At 35.7% G+C, this 16,746-nt stretch overlaps 1 protein-coding gene, 1 long non-coding RNA gene and 1 other non-coding gene across 3 annotated transcripts in view; 1 reads left to right on the top strand and 2 right to left on the bottom strand.

Annotated features, from left to right (window-relative positions):
• LOC136793597 (uncharacterized) overlaps positions 1–16,746 on the bottom strand; it is a 94,249-nt gene that overhangs the window by 49,649 nt on the left and 27,854 nt on the right. The window lies entirely within an intron of this gene.
• SCN9A (sodium voltage-gated channel alpha subunit 9) overlaps positions 1–16,746 on the top strand; it is a 147,464-nt gene that overhangs the window by 122,618 nt on the left and 8,100 nt on the right. Inside the window, exons 20-25 of the mRNA XM_059052237.2 lie at positions 646–819; positions 3,749–3,871; positions 7,561–7,842; positions 8,632–8,685; positions 9,598–9,735; positions 15,480–15,584. Coding sequence (XP_058908220.1) covers positions 646–819; positions 3,749–3,871; positions 7,561–7,842; positions 8,632–8,685; positions 9,598–9,735; positions 15,480–15,584 — 876 coding nt within the window. The remainder of the gene's footprint in view (positions 1–645; positions 820–3,748; positions 3,872–7,560; positions 7,843–8,631; positions 8,686–9,597; positions 9,736–15,479; positions 15,585–16,746) is intronic.
• On the bottom strand, positions 15,272–15,377 carry LOC131751667 (U6 spliceosomal RNA). The gene has a single exon (XR_009334239.1). It is a non-coding gene; the product is annotated as a U6 spliceosomal RNA (small nuclear RNA).

Raw genomic sequence — 16,746 nt, 5'->3', positions numbered from 1 at the left:
GAAGGAGAGGGCTTAAATCCTACTTCTGTGTCGAAGTAGAGTGCAGGGTTAGAGAGATTTATAAAAGGGGCTGACCCTGGAATCATGTCTTAAATTACTAGGACTTACCTAATTTGAAGGAGGATAAAAGAGGAGTCAGATGAGTAGAAATCCCTGAATGTGTCAGAAATCATGGTTCTTTTAGGGGACTATAAATAATTTCTTTTTTTTTTTTTTGCGGTACTCAGGCCTCTCACTGTTGTGGCCTCTCTCCCATTGCGGAGCACAGGCTCCGGACGCACAGGCTTAGCGGCCATGGCTCACGGGCCCAGCCACTCTGCGGCATGTGGGATCTTCCCGGACTGGGGCACGAACCCGTGTCCCCTACATCGGCAGGTGGACTCTCAACCACTGCGCCACCAAGGAAGCCCCAAATAATTTCATTCTTTTGTACTCTCTTTCTCTTGACCTCTGGTGATCAGCCCCCTGCACTGGTGCAAAGGCTAGAACTAAGTGTTACACAGTAACTGTAAACCAGAAGAAAGACAGCTGGCCTGTAATAGTATTATATCTCAGTGGTCTCTTTATCAGAATTTCATTTCCTGTTTTTGTCATGAATCATAAATTAAGTTGTACCAAATTTAAATCTGAATATTATTTTCACAGGCTTTTGAAGATATATATATTGAAAAGAAAAAGACCATTAAGATTATCCTGGAGTATGCTGACAAGATATTCACTTACATCTTTATTCTGGAAATGCTTCTGAAATGGATAGCATATGGTTATAAAACCTATTTCACCAATGCCTGGTGTTGGCTGGATTTCTTAATTGTCGATGTAGGTACTTTTTTTTTTTTTTTTTTTTTTTTTTCCGGTATGCGGGCCTCTCACTGTTGTGGCCTCTCCCGCTGCGGAGCACAGGCTCCGGACGCGCAGGCTCAGCAGCCATGGCTCACGGGCCCAGCCGCTCCGCGGCATGTGGGATCCTCCCAGACCGGGGCACGAACCCATATCCCCTGCATCGGCAGGCGGACTCTCAACCACTGCGCCACCAGGGAAGCCCAATGTAGGTACTTTTGAGTAGATTTTAAAAGGGGATTTATTCTTACAAATAAGTGTTCTCAAAAACCTTTACCAATGTTACATATTATTATATTTAGATAGGTGATAATGAAAAACAATTCTTTTTCCAAGGCAGGCATAGCTATATGTTATATCTCCTATGTTCTCTCAGACTTCCTCTATGAGATATTTAATTTTTGATACTTTATGTTAATGATTTCATGTTTGATTATTTTTTGATTCACCTTTTTTTCATATACGTTACATAGTTAGTGCCTAGAAAAATGAATGGTAAGATGAACACTTTTGTAATACAATAGTTTTAAAGAAAGGCTAACCAAAATAAGTAGAAATAATAGAAGGAATGTATATTATTTCTTTTCTCTTAACCTGTAAATATGATTGCATCTTTTAAAAATTATAAAATATATGATATTCAGAAACTTAAAAATATTGTCAGTGTTCTTTTCATCTCTCAGATTAAAAAAAAGTTTACAAGTAGAGTTGAATTTATTTTTAGTTAAGAAAGAGACATGGCTATTTAATAATGAAATTTTTTTGTATTTGAAAATCTGAAGTAGTGCTTCTTAATATTTAGGGGTATGTAATATGCAGAATTCAGGGAAGTTATATAGCTTCAATTTGAAATATTTAACATTTTGAAAAAACTAACTAAATAAATTATATATATATATGTGTGTGTTTGTGTGTGTGTGTGTATATATATATATATATATATATATACACACACACATAACACATATAATTATATATATATATATATAAAATGTTTTCATAATGCAACAGAGAGAGCAAAACTCCACTCAATTTTCTTGCTGATAGAGGTGCAAATCTAGGCATGTGGATTTGGGGGAGGAGCTCAGATTTGTTTTATTTCTCAAAAATTGAGAAATTTATCTAGCACAGTTGCTCTCAGAGTGTAATCCCTGAACCAACAGCATTGGCACATGTGGGTGGGAACTTGTTATAGATACAAATTCTCAGGTCCCACTCAAGTGCTCCTAAATCAGAAACTGGTGTTGGGACCCAGAAAATTCTTGTAATAAGCTCTCCAGATGATTCTGGTACATATTCAGGTTTCAGAACCTGATTTGATATTCTTTTGATTTGATATTCAGAGGATGGATTTGTTTGATTTCTGCAAGCTTCCTGATTAGTTGAAACTTACTTGATTGAGCATTATTCATTAGTAGGGGCATATATCATGTACATACCCATGTATACATAAATAGATAAATAAATATATGCATATACATGTGTTCTCAGTTACAAACCACATATATTCAATATAATAACACTTATTTAACAATGGTTTGGAGATCAGGTTAACCGTTTCCTTAGGGGTTATTCAAATTATAGTAGACATTTTAAACCTTTATTTTTTTCTGATTAAAAAGGAATATTTATTATTCTGATTAAAAAATACACATTTTTTAAAGCATACTTAAGTGGGAAATAATGGACCTGAATGGGTGAATTTAAGAGTGATACTGAGGATTAGTTAGTAATTCTGAATACATAGCATGAGGACCTAAAAACAAAGAGTTATATTACATTTAGTGAGACATTTAGAAGTAACTATGAGAGCAAAACACCTCAACACATCCTGATTCAAAAATTAGTTCACTGTGTTTCTGATAGCAGCAGTAGTGAACTTGCAAGCAATAAATTTTTCTACTCCTTCAATAGTTAAACATAAGGAAGTTGACTCTCTAGTTGCTTCTAATCTTCCCTGGAAAACTTCAATCTTTCAGTCATTAGTTAATTCCAATGAACTGCATTACAGACATTGTTCTTAGGCATTGCCTTCTGCTGCACGCAGTTTGAAACAATGGATATTTTAAATGGAACTTATTCAAAGACTGAATACATTTACCGATCCAGATCTTGGGTCATTGAAGAGCTCATTGCTCCTTACCAAAACATGTATTGATTTTACTTCTGTCCATGTTCTTTCATCTGAGATAACTTACGATAAGAACACAAATTTCTGTTGGATACTGGTTATGGTGATTGTGGAGGGTCCGTCTAACACAACGAAGTTCTTGTGTGTCTATATTGATTGTGAAGCCAGTGAGATCACCTACTTGTGTCTGTCTTTAATACAATTGAGATTTTCTCCCACTAATTATTGATAGGAAGATCTTTGGTGCAAATTCTGAGAAACTGTAGGTCAGAATAATCTTCTGGGGAATTTGCCTCATCTCAAAGTCATAAGTCTTCAGAGTGCTTTTGAAAAAGGTCTATACTGGGACTTAGATTTGGTTGAGTGATTGCCACACTCTTTTAACTTAGCTTCAGAATCACACACTTTGTTATACCCTAGGCTTTATTCCAATTGAAATTTTGATAGTTGCTTTAATTAAATGTTCAGGATTAATAAGCAAGTACAAAACCATTGACTACAAAAGTGTGAAAAGCATGTGTGATTTTTTTATTCAGATATAAGAAATAACTTACTTTCCTTCTATCATTTCATCTTATTTAGGTTAACTTTCCTTTAAATCTACTTCCTTTAAAAAGCATCTATCTTATCCAATTTTTAGACAATAAGTAGATAACTTTATGTATAAAATCATATTGTTCTTGTTGAACTGCTCTTAGTGATCTTTGTAATTGACTTTTTCTCTTCATGCTTTATTATTTCATTGAAATGATTAATGAAATTTTTCTTCTTTTTTAGGTTTCTCTGGTTACTTTGGTCGCAAACACTCTTGGCTACTCAGACCTTGGCCCCATTAAATCCCTTCGGACACTTAGAGCTTTAAGACCTCTGAGAGCTTTATCTAGATTTGAAGGAATGAGGGTAAGAAAATACTAAACTTCTAATATAATATTCATATTTCTTAATGGAGTGTAAAATATGAAAAAAATGGGTATGTAGGAATTATGGACTGTTTATATTTACACACATGTGCATATATATACGTATATATGGGCTGTTTATGTATATAAGTGTGTATACATGTGCATATACACGCAATATTTCAGTGCCTATTGTTTAACAAAGACTAAATCAAATACAGTAACGCCTCCATATTATATTGTGAGGCAGTGATTCAAATAAGTGACTTTTCCCTTCCTAAATGACAATCTTTCCTATGCTAGGAAACTCAGGTGAAGGGGACACTCTTAGTCCTGACAGCATCTCTCATATATAAGTCACAAAGGACTTGCCTTTATCAGGTGCTCAAACATTTTTTTAAGGAACTACCCTGGGTTTGGGGCATAAGAAAAGACAGAGAAGTGAAGTAGCATCAGGCATTACTTTTAATTTCATTCTTTAAATACTTGGCTCAGTGAAAGTGGAAATAGCTCCAAATTATATTTGAGAAAACTAAAGCTCTGATTTTACTTAATTTGCAGTAGGCAGCATAGTACCTGAAAAGAGATTCATTTTGCAGAAACAAACAAGGTGAGATAAATAATGACTACCAGCAACTTAGCTTTAGGGCTGTATTAAACCAGCAACTTCTTCATAAAATCCATTCTTTATTTTCTCTAATAAGTCTATATCCTCATTTGTTGCTTCTCTCCTTGAATTTCTTCTTCTCCAGATACATTCCTGCTTTCTCATGCCTCCGTTCTCTTGGCCAGGAATGTTTCTCCCTGCCCTATCTCAACCCTAACTCATCAATATAGTAAATACCTACTCATCCTTTAAGCCTCAGTTTAAATGTGCCTTGTCTGTCCACCACCTGGTATAATTGAGCATCCTTCCTATATGTTCAGACACATAACATCCTCATTATATTGCATCATTACTAATTTATTTATCCGACTGCCTCTCTAACTGTAGTCTCTGAACAATTTGCTTACTGCATCTCTTAAATGTGGTCAGCATCATCTGAAAACTTACTAGAAATGCAAATTCCCAGGTTGCACCCCAGATATACTGAGTAATAAACTCTGGAATGGGGCTCAGAAATCTGAAGCCTCAGGTGAATGAATGTTAGATGTGTTTTAGTCTAGCAGATCTTCATTACATTATGACTGTAAGCTAATTATGACTGTAACCTCTACTTGTTAGTGTATCCGGTGTATGTTGGCCCCCATGTAAATATATGAAAGATCATGATTATACAAAGATTTTTTTTTTCATAAGTAAAAGTCAAGTACTTTTGGTCATGTAAGAATTGAAATTACAAGTTTCATTTTATACAGAACGGTAGTATTGGAGTTGACATTAATTTTTCTTTTTGAGCATTAGTAGAATGTTGCGATCTATTCAGAACTTATGACTGATCCCTGGACTCAAGCAGAGCGTGTACTACATTCTCATGATCAAGTAATATACTTTCCCCATCAAGATATTAATACATCCCTCAGTGATTAAGCCACTCCATTATTTGACCCTGTTTGCTCTCTGTTGTTTATCTAATATACAGGTGAATTGGATGCAGGAGAATGTTTTAATATATTTGGAGGGACAAGTATGTCTACTTAGTTACATTTATTAGCCATGCGAAACAGGGTTGTTTCTTCAAATTGAAGGGTCGTTTTAAAGAATAAATGAAATATGATTGGAGGCATTTTGTAGTTAGCTTCCTTTAAAAAGGCTTGAGGTTCTTGAACTTACTGACTTTTCCAAATGGCTTCTCATCAGAACGATATGTATCCATCTCCCTCAGAGACTCATCGTTACGTACATTCTTTCAGCACCAAACTTATGTGTCAAATTTTGTACTATAAAAAGCGTACAATGGTAAATAGACCCCAATCCCCCAAGAGTGAGTCAGGACAGTGGTCATGGAGAGACAGAGAGGGGAATAGTAGTTATTCTGTGACATCTGCTATAAAACAGTAAGCACACAGTGCTACGGGAGTAGAGATGAAAGTGGCTGCCTGGGGAGGTCTGGGAGGGGCTTCCTATGGAGGTGACCTCGCAGCCATGACTGAAAGAATGGTCCCCAAGTCACAGGCAGGTGGGCATTCCAGGCAGAGATGCAACTTGGTAGAGGATAGAGTTGACTAGGCAAGGTGTGTTTGAGCAGTGACTATAAGAATCAGCGTGCCTAGGTTATAAGCATAGTGGGAGGTTAGCAGGAAATGAGGATGAAAATGTAGGCTTGAATAAGAGCTGACCACTTGGAATTCTACTCTCTAATTCTGTTCTTCCTAACTCTTTGGGGGTCATGTACATTGTAAGAATCTCATAAAAGTAGAAATCACTTCTCCATAAAGAAAGCATACCCATAATAATGTTCTTCATATGATTTCATGCCCCCATGGAACCTCTATAGGTCCATGTCTACCCATGAACCCCAGGGTAATAACTGTTGTTCTTGACCAAGGGTCAACAACCAAAGCCTACAGGCTGGATGCCTGTTTTGTAAAGGAAGTTTCATTGGATCACAGCCATGCCCATTTGTTTATATATGATCTATCACTGCAATGGCAGAGTGGAATAGTGGTAACAGAAATCATATAATCCGCAAAACCTAAAAATATTTAAGAAAATGTTTGACAACTCCTGCTCTAGACAATCTCAAAAGTAGTCAGGGATCCTGCTTGATACATTGCAAAAAAAAAGGGAGCACGTGCTCTTTACTTAACAAGTTATTCTTTAACACCTTTGCACTCAAATTCATAGTAAAGGTCAACTGTAAGAAGATAGTAAGTTTGGAAAGATGAGGTAATTAAAAAAATCTGGAGGGTGATAAATGCTACAGTCGTCGCCATGAAGGAGCACTGGGTGGCAAGAGGCGCTGGTGATCAATACTAGTGGAAATGCTGAAAAGCAGAAATAAAGGGAGTATTAAAGATAAACTATTCTGCACTTTTTGTTTCACTTGAGGCCAGCACTATCTATATTTAGCCAAGGGCTTACGTATAAAGTGTTTTTAGAGTTAGAATAATAAATTTGAAAAGATTGCTCTCATTCTATAGATGAGGAAACAGAGGTCTCAAGGTCTTAATTACTTTTACATGTCACACAACTAGCAGAACCAGTTAAATCTACGGCATTCAAACCATGAAAAGATTCCCAATCTTAACTCCAGCTTATATGTACTAGTAGTTTCTCTATATGGGAAAATTTTAGCACTGGTAATTCTAGGACTATGAACCTTTAAATGTACATTTTACTTATTTTAATTGTTTAAATTTATAAATTTCTTTCTTTTCTAGAGCATGCAGATTTTATGACTTCACCTTACATATATCAGGTTTTTGTTTTATTCTTTTTATTTATTTTTTTCATTTATTTAAGCTGTCATATAATCTTAGTGATTTGTTCTGTATTGTTGCTAATAGTTTCACTGTGTGATCCTCATGTACTTTTGTAAACTCATTGATCAAGGGGCTCCTGTCTCATTTTGTCCTGATGAGTACACAGTAGGCATTCAATAAGTACGTGTTGGTTGGTTGATTTATGTCTTAAACATGTAAGGGTGGCTTTTCTAACTTCTTCAATTCTGTATTGTGTTTCATTAACGTTGCTCATTTAACATTCATACTAATCCTAATCATTCTCTTCTTTCTTTTGAATGCTAGGTGGTCGTGAATGCACTCATAGGTGCAATCCCTTCCATCATGAATGTGCTACTTGTGTGTCTTATATTCTGGCTAATATTTAGCATCATGGGAGTAAATTTGTTTGCTGGCAAGTTCTATCAGTGTGTTAACACCACCGATGGGTCACCGTTTCCTACAAGTGAAGTTGAAAATCGTTCTGAGTGTTTTGCACTTATGAATGTTAGTCAAAATGTGCGATGGAAGAACCTGAAAGTGAACTTTGATAATGTTGGACTTGGTTACCTGTCTCTGCTTCAAGTTGTAAGTGACTCCTTTTATGAATGCTTGACATTTTGGTGCACACTGGATGGAGGAGCTGTCATTGTTTATATAATTATTAACTAAAAATTAAAGATAAAGTTCTTTGTGACTTTAAAAATAGAGTTGGTCTTTTTAGAACATGTGCCTATAAACATGAAAACAGAACATGGGTTCTGTTGCATTTTAGAGTTATTAATCCACCTTTTTGGAGTCACCTGACCCCCTGCCATTGTGCCATCTGAATACTGCATCCAAATACGAATAGTCATGTTTTGGACTGCACTTTTACACTACAGGGAAATGAGAAGGACTTCCCACTGGTATGGAGAATCCTTAAGATATGGAGAAAAATTGTTTCCTTTGTTTTTCATAAAATTCTCCACCACACTCTGGAAAAATTAGAAGTTCATGTACAAAACTCACAGGCAGTTGTGACAACCTGGCAATAATTAACTAGGAGTCAGATTTAGGATGTGACCTTGTGATGTGTCCCTCCCCTTTTTTTCCCTTGACACAGCATCTTATGTTAAAGTGGTATTTTGAAATACAGTGGGCTCTCCTTATCCGTGGGTTCGCATCTGCCTAATGCAAGGGACTTGAGCATGGGCAGATTTTGGTATCTTCAGGGGGGCCCTGGAACCAATCCCCTGCAGATACCGAGGGATGACTGTATAGTAAAACTCACTAATTTAGTAGTACTTAATAAATGCTGTAACATTAAACACACTGAACTCACTTGTGACTATTTTAAAGTATGAGGTTCAGATTCTATAAATTTTATATTTACAGGCAACATTTAAAGGATGGATGGATATTATGTATGCAGCAGTTGATTCTGTTAATGTAAGTATTGGTAAACATAACACTAAACTCTACAGATTCGAAAAGTTCCTTAGTTTAGTTAGGCTGTTTTCAAACAGCAGCTCCAAGGAGCCCTTAGTATGTGCACACACACTGAAGAACACCTACCTGATGGTACCCTAGTGGTTACCTGTGCAGCATTTGGAAACAGAGCTTGGCTTAAATTTTGGCTGTACTATATCAGACAAGCTTGCATATGACTTTGAGCAAATTACTTTATCTCTCTGAGCCTGTTTATTGATCTATGAAAAGAAAATAATTCACTACCTACCTCATGGGATTGTTCTGAGTGAGGATCCAACTAGAAAATGTTAAGTAGAGCTCTTAGCACAGCCTGGCAATAATAAATGCTCAGTAAATATTTGTTTATCAAAATAAAAAGGAAATAACATTTTATTCATAGTTTTTACTGCTTTTATATTTTAAAGTTCCTTGAAAGAGTTTATGCGAAATTAGTCACACACTAAGAAAGTTTAAAGACTGCTGACTATTTCATATTGTCACAAAAGCCACAGAAGACATTGCTGTAATCAAAGGAAAAAAAGATTTATATAAGTGTGATATCATCTCTTTTACTATTTTTTTCTGGAAATAAAAATTATGCATTAGGTCCTTTACTTACTAAATTGTCCTACAGTCTGAGAATAAGTACTACAGTGGATAAGCCCTTTGTAGTAATTTGAAGATTATATTCATAGTAAGCATGTAATAAATATTTATTTAGTGTTGAATAAATTTTTAAGAATGATTATGTTGAACCTTGACAATGCTATGGCTTCTAAAAAACAACGTTTACCTAGGATAGCACTGTTCGAATTTACCTTGTCAAACCATGTGAAAAAGAAATGATGAATTTTACTGTCAACATACTGCTAACTTTTATTAATTTTATAGGTAGACAAGCAGCCCATATATGAATACAGCCTCTACATGTATATTTATTTTGTCATCTTCATCATCTTTGGGTCATTCTTCACCTTGAACTTGTTCATTGGGGTCATCATAGATAACTTCAACCAACAGAAAAAGAAGATAAGTATTTCAAGTTTTTGTCATTGCACTGAAAGAAATGAACAATTATTTTCCCAAAAATACATTGTGAAATTTAATTTGATGTCAGTTAGTAATTAGTTATTAGAATTTCATTAATTTTCCAAGTAATTGGTTACTATACAATGATGGATATGCTTAATCTCATTCATATCTGCACAGAAGATAATCATCTCCTAAGTCATAATTATTTTTAAGAAATACATCAACTATTCAGTTTTATTTTCCAATGTTCCCTGTAGAGGGTTGATTAAGAAAATTCAATGAACTAATTATTTACTCAAAACACGTTTCATAAGTAGTTACTGTATTCTCTTCTGAGCCACTGTTCTATGTGGTATGTATTGGGCTGGTACTTAAAGAGAACAACAGAAGATACTTTCCTGAGCTCAAGGAGTTTATTATAGCAGAAGAAATGACACAGGTAATTAAAGTTAAGATTTGCAAGTCAGACACGATGAGATTTTTGTTTCACTAATGTTCACATTAACTGTCAGTCTTAGGGCTGCCATAGCAAAGTACCACACACTGGGTGGTTTCAAACATCAGAAGTTGATTCTTTCACAGTTCTGGAAGCTAGAAGTTCAAAATCAAAGTGTTGGTAGGGCCATGCTTTCCTCAGAGTCTGTAGAGGAGGATCCTTCTTTGCATCTTCCAGCTTCTGGTAGCTCAAGTATTCCTTGGCTTATGGCAGCGTAACTTCAGTCTCAGCCTCTGTGGTCACATGACGTTCTCTCTCTTTCTGTCTCTCTCCTCTCCTTATAGGGGCACCAGTCATATTGGATTAAGGGCCCACCCTACTCCAGTATGACCTTATTTTAATTACATCTTCAATGACACTATTTCCAAATAAGGTCTTTCTGAGGTACAAGGGGTTAGGACTTCAACATATCTCCTTTTTATTTTGGCGGGGTGGGGAGGGGGGTTGGACACAGTTTAATCCTTAACATCCATCATGAGAGGAATTATTATTATAGACTTTGTCTGATAAATGAGGAAAGGCACAGAGATTTTGAGTGACTTACCCACGATTATGCATCTGGTTAAGTGTTAGGGTTTTAATAGTCAGTAGTTGATCCCATGTACCTTGTATATTACTTAGGCCCTTTCCTATGCTGTACCCGCAAATACTATAATATGACATAGTGATAAATGCAGTAAGACAATTAACAACAAAAAATATAAATGGGGGCTTCCCTGGTGGCACAGTGGTTGGGAGTCCGCCTGCTGATGCGGGGGTCGCGGGTTCGTGCCCCGGTCCGGGAGGGTCCCACGTGCCGCGGAGCGGCTGGGCCCGTGGGCCGTGGCCGCTGAGCCTGTGCGTCCGGAGCCTGTGCTCCGCAACGGGAGAGGCCACAGCAGTGAGAGGCCCGCATACCGAAAAAAAAAAAAAAAAAAAAAAAATATAAATGGGCAGTCAGAGTAAAACTAGATACAGCTATAGAAAGTTTTATGATATATGTGACAATTGAGCAGGCCTTGGAAGATGGACGAAAAGGCACAAAGTGGGCTTCCCTGGTGGCGCAGTGGTTGAGAGTCCGCCTGCCGATGCAGGGGACACGGGTTCGTGCCCCGGTCTGGGAGGGTCCTGCATGCTGCGGAGTGACTAGGCCCATGAGCCATGGCCGCTGGGCAGGCAGAAGGATAAGTAAGCCACATGAATGGTCAGAGAAGTGTGTAAGCACATGCACCATGCTGGCAAAGGGGGTGCAGTGCAGGAGAAATACCAGTCCATCCACTTTGGATGGAGTGTTGAGAAGAGAAATAGAAAAGATGAGGTCTTTATTTGCTTGAGAGCAGATCTAAAAAGTCATGTTAGATATTTTTCAGTAGGATCTGATGTGTCATTGAGGTATTTTGAGTACGGAAGAACGTATAAGCAGGACATAGACATCTATTAAGATTTGATGACATGTCTGATCGTGTGTAAAGTACTTTACACAGTAATCTTCGTCACATTTTATAAGTCTACAGGGCACAGTATCCCCACTTCACCTTTCAGAGGGGTTTTGTGACTTGCACATGGTCTAATAGCTAAGAAGTAGCTTCGTCATGCGTCTAACTCCAGGGTCTCTTTTCCCAGAGATTATGAAAACTCAGCTTTAATTAAAAATTTAACCTAACAATGATGCAGAGAATGACTAGGGAGAGACCAAAGACTAGGTCAGACCCTGCTTTACCTGCCACCTAGACCACACTTAATTCTCCCAATTAGTCATTTGCAGCAATAGAGAATAGGGGATTCATTCAGTTAAGAGATTTTAGGGGGTAGGGTCTACAGTGTTGTTTGTGATTTGCAGGAGAAAAAAATGACTAAAAAGTCTCAGTTTTCTCAAAGTTAACAGAGTTACTGTGGCTGTAGTACCACCCACAGGAAAAGAGACCTTTGAAGGGTGAGTGCTGGAATACCAGGAGGAAGTGATTTCAGGTACTGGCTTAGCATCTAAGAAAAGACAGGTGTACATGCAATGAAATGTCATCAGTGGCCATGATTGACTATTCTCAGGTGAAGGAAAATGTAGTAAAATATTAAATGTTAATTATGCTTATATTTCCAAATACAGGTGTTTATTTTTCAAAGAATTTTTTAAATTCCATGTTCCATTCTTACATTTTATATCTGACAAACTTAGCTAGCATTGTCATATATTCATGCCTTTAGGCAGAGGATCTTGAATAATTAATAATTAATCTTGAAAATAATTTCACAAATTATACCCTAATTTCCAATTTATTTTTCCTGCTTTAGTCATTTTATACATGTATATGTGATATATAAGCACATACATATGGTTCTCCAGCATTCCCTATATAGAATAAATTATAGGTGTATCTAGAAAGAGCAGAATGACATGACAGGACAGCCACAGCCCTAATTGCTTTGATCCCCTTGCTTGAATGTTATTCTTACAACAAGAATTGCCAATGCAGGAAGATGGGTTGGGTAGACACCATTACCAGTAATGTCAGGCAAAAGTTACTAATTTCAAAGCAGTGACAGCTACAGTTATCCCCTACCATTCTTCCAGTGTTTCATTTGCATTCTAAGCTGCTTTTTATCTTCTGACCCTTTCTGAATGGTTTAGAGTTTCTTTCCAACCTACTAAGAGAATGAAAGAAGACAGGACCAACACGTCAATTAATAATCTACTACAGAGGAGGTCTCCTGCTAGAGGCCTCTATATGAATTCATCTAATCCATAGAACAAACAAATGAAAGTTGTATCTTTATACAAGTGTATAAACCGAGGCCTAGAGAAGATAAACAACTTGTTTCAAGTTATTTGGATCAGGATCCAAAGTTCTGTTTGACTGTAAAGCCTATTTTTTCCACAATGCAATGTTGCCTCTTAATGCTTTTTAACTTCAACACTTTGGTCTCAGTTTAGGACCCTGCCAAATTCCCATACCTCTTTCTAATCACCAGCCCCCCTTTACTAGCTTGCCAGCTATCCATCATTCTTATACACACTGTTTTCATCTTTAACAAATCCATGTGATAATTGGGTTTTAATAGTTCATCAGAAAATATACTTCTGAAAATTAGAACATAAGTTATTAATGAGTTCAAGTTATAAAAGGGAAATGTATGCAATGTATTTACACAAATGACTAGTACAGACCATGACTAGTACATATGAGTAAATTCTAAGTAACATCAACCCTTTTCAGTAACTATAACTGTTTGGAAGGTTAATAACAACAATGGAAGTTATAAATAATTACTGAGTGTTTGAAATACAGTATCTTAATTGATCCTCACAACAAACCAATGAGGTAGTTACTCTTGTAATGATGAGATGATATAACCTTAAAGATATTAAAAGACTTGCCCAAGGCCAACAGAGATGGGGATTGAACAAAGATGATCTTACACCAGAACTGAGGTCTTCTTAACTACTATGTAATACAGCCTTGACAGAGTGTAAAGACCAGCCTGACTTACAGAATGTCTGCCACCTAGTTTTTAATGGGATTCATTTTACAAGGTGTATATAAGTTACAGTTAAATCAAATCACAACACACGTTTCTCTACTGGAGCATTCTGTAATCTCCTCTTAGCTTCATCCCATCCTTCATTATGTTGACAACCAGGGTGTCATCAAGGGAAGACAAAACCTGCTACTTTGGTTTTTACCTCTAATTCAGAGTTATCTTCCCAGTTGTTTTCCTAGCTTCTTGTAAGTTCTTGACCTTCTGTGATATTCAACCCTCATCACTGAGGAATAAAGGGTCTGGGCTTCTCTTAACATTGGCATGAAACTTCTCTCTCACACATCAATAGATCAGATGAATGCCAAAATTGCACAAAGACTGCCTATCAATTAGAGGAGATGTAAATTCAAACACATAAGACAGAAAGGGAAGCCTGGTTATCATTAGGTATTTGATAAGAAAATGCAATCCAGGAAAACCAAAGGGAAACCATAAACAGATCACCTTAGCTCCAGGACCCTACATGTTAACTAAGGATTTCAGAACTGTAAATTCCCCAAAATAAATTCCTAATTACATGGATTGTACTAATTTATGCCATAACTAAAAAGTTTATATTGTGGACCGATGAGGAATATGCATGAATCTGTATAAATTATAGATAATTTTAAGAAATTAACAGAGTTTAAAAGAATAGGCAAAGCTTCTAAGCCTCCTTTGTGAGATTTAGACTTATACACTGTAGAAAGGAACAAAAACTTTATTTATATGTTAGTTTATTTACTGTTGAATCTTAAATGTTGTACATTCAATTAGAAAATCCTTCAAGTCAGAAACCCTGGATTATTGGTAATTTTCTCAACATCTAAAATTCTATTACATGTAATGTTTACACCCAATAAAGTGTTTATGTTGAAATTCCTTGTTTGGAATTAAAGAGGTAACTAAAGAGTTTTTTTTTAAATAAATAAATTTATTATATGTATACCAAATATATGTGTGTGTGTCTGTGTATATACAGTATTTATGGATATGTGCTATACATGTATATATTATATTCATTTATTCTGCTAAGGGAATATGATATATTAAAATGAATACAAGTGAATATAAAAATAATACTATTTTAGCTACCACTTTTGGCCCCTACTCCCTACTCTTTATGAGTCAGTATGGCTAATAAGTAAACGTTAGTCAAATTATCATTCACTACAGATATATTTGTTATTTAGCAATGAAGTGCCTGGTGAGACAAGTAACAGATAAAATGAGATAGCAGGTTAGACTACTAAAAGATAATTGAGCCAATAATTATTGCATGTAATCCATATATTTTATGTATTATGCATACTGCATTACATACGGAGAGTCATGTGCCTACACATAGGTAATCCTTTAAGACAGGTTTGATTTATAGCTACCTTGCACATAATAAAAGGCATTTCATTTCTTTAAATTGAAGTGTAATTTATATATAACAGTATATTAGTTCCAGGTATACAACATAATGATTTGATATTTGCATACATTGTGAAATGATTACCATAAAAGTCTAGTTACCGTCTGTTACCATCTGTCATCAAAACTACGGAATGTTTCACAGATTTGCATGTCATCCTAGATCAGGAGCCATGCTAATCTCTGTATGGTTCCAATTTTAATATATGTGCTACTGAAGCGAGAAAACATTTCATTTCTATATGAATACATTTTTAACCTGAATAATGATCTGAAGGAAGATCTAGACAATGATTCTGGTTTTAACTAGATTTATTTTTTATTTCTTTACCTTGGAGGTCAAGATATCTTTATGACAGAAGAACAGAAGAAATATTATAATGCAATGAAAAAGCTGGGATCCAAGAAACCACAAAAGCCAATACCTCGTCCAGGGGTAAAAAAAAAATTATATTTAGCATGTAAATTTTTAAATTATTTTCAATTCATCTTTAATATATAATTATTTCTTAAACATGCATGCATATATTTTAATATTTTGAAGAAAAATTCTTATAAAACTGAACATATGTATTTTGAACACTATCACAGCTCATAATATGCCTTCATATAATTTCTTTTTCTATAAAAATGAAAAATATATATGCTTTTATCTCTACCTTAGCTATACAACTTACTGTTAGTACAAATGGCCTGTAGAGAATCAAAATAAAATGTACTTTTGATTGAAATTTGATTTTCTTGATGGCTTTATGATGTTATGATGGCTGTCTATCAGTCAGGTGAAACTAACCTTGTAGATCTTTGATATTACAACAAATAGTCAGAGAAGCAGTTGGACAGGTCATGAATCTAAACTTTATCTTACCATAGGGTCAAAGACCAGAATAGGCTCAGATGTAAATAGTGAGCCTTAGCAGTTAAAGAATAGTTCATATTCCTCTAACAATTAAAATAATTTTAAATGCATTACATGTTTTTCAATTTCTATTCAACATAACACACCTTACCAAAAGTCAAGGCTGCAGACAGAGCGTCCTAAAGATGGGAATCCACTTACTACCAGCTGGCTACATGAGGATTACCAAGCACTTTTTAAATGGACACAGGGCCAGGTTTCACGCAGACCCTACTGAATCATAACGTATGAATTTAAAGCTCTGGTATTTAATTTTTTCAGTACACTACTTGACTTTGAATACATTGCCTTAAAACTTGCCTATGCAACTAATAAAGTGATTTTGAAATTGGGTTTCCTGGAAAGCATAATACTACCAGTGAGACTGACAAGAAAGGTGATGTGTTAAGTATGAGTATGTTTGGAAATGTATATTCTATACATGGAAGAGATAGGAAAATATAGATCTGATATTATAGCAGTAATATCAGTACAAGGCAGTGCCAACACATTAGTCAAAATAACGTGACAAGGAGAAATTTAGAGATGTCATTTTATTACCTTGAAATACTCTAGGTAGTAGAACTGAGGTTTTCTTAGTAAAACTTACCTTGTGATCCTGGCAACTCCTATATAACATACTAGGGGTGGATATGCTTAAAAGCAAATGTTAATTTACAAGGCTCGCTGAAGACTTGGT

This window comes from Kogia breviceps, chromosome 2 (genome assembly GCF_026419965.1).
Source record: "Kogia breviceps isolate mKogBre1 chromosome 2, mKogBre1 haplotype 1, whole genome shotgun sequence".
Lineage (NCBI taxonomy): Eukaryota > Metazoa > Chordata > Mammalia > Artiodactyla > Physeteridae > Kogia > Kogia breviceps.
Note: the sequence above shows the minus strand (reverse complement) of the source record. Positions and strands in the feature narration are given on the sequence as shown.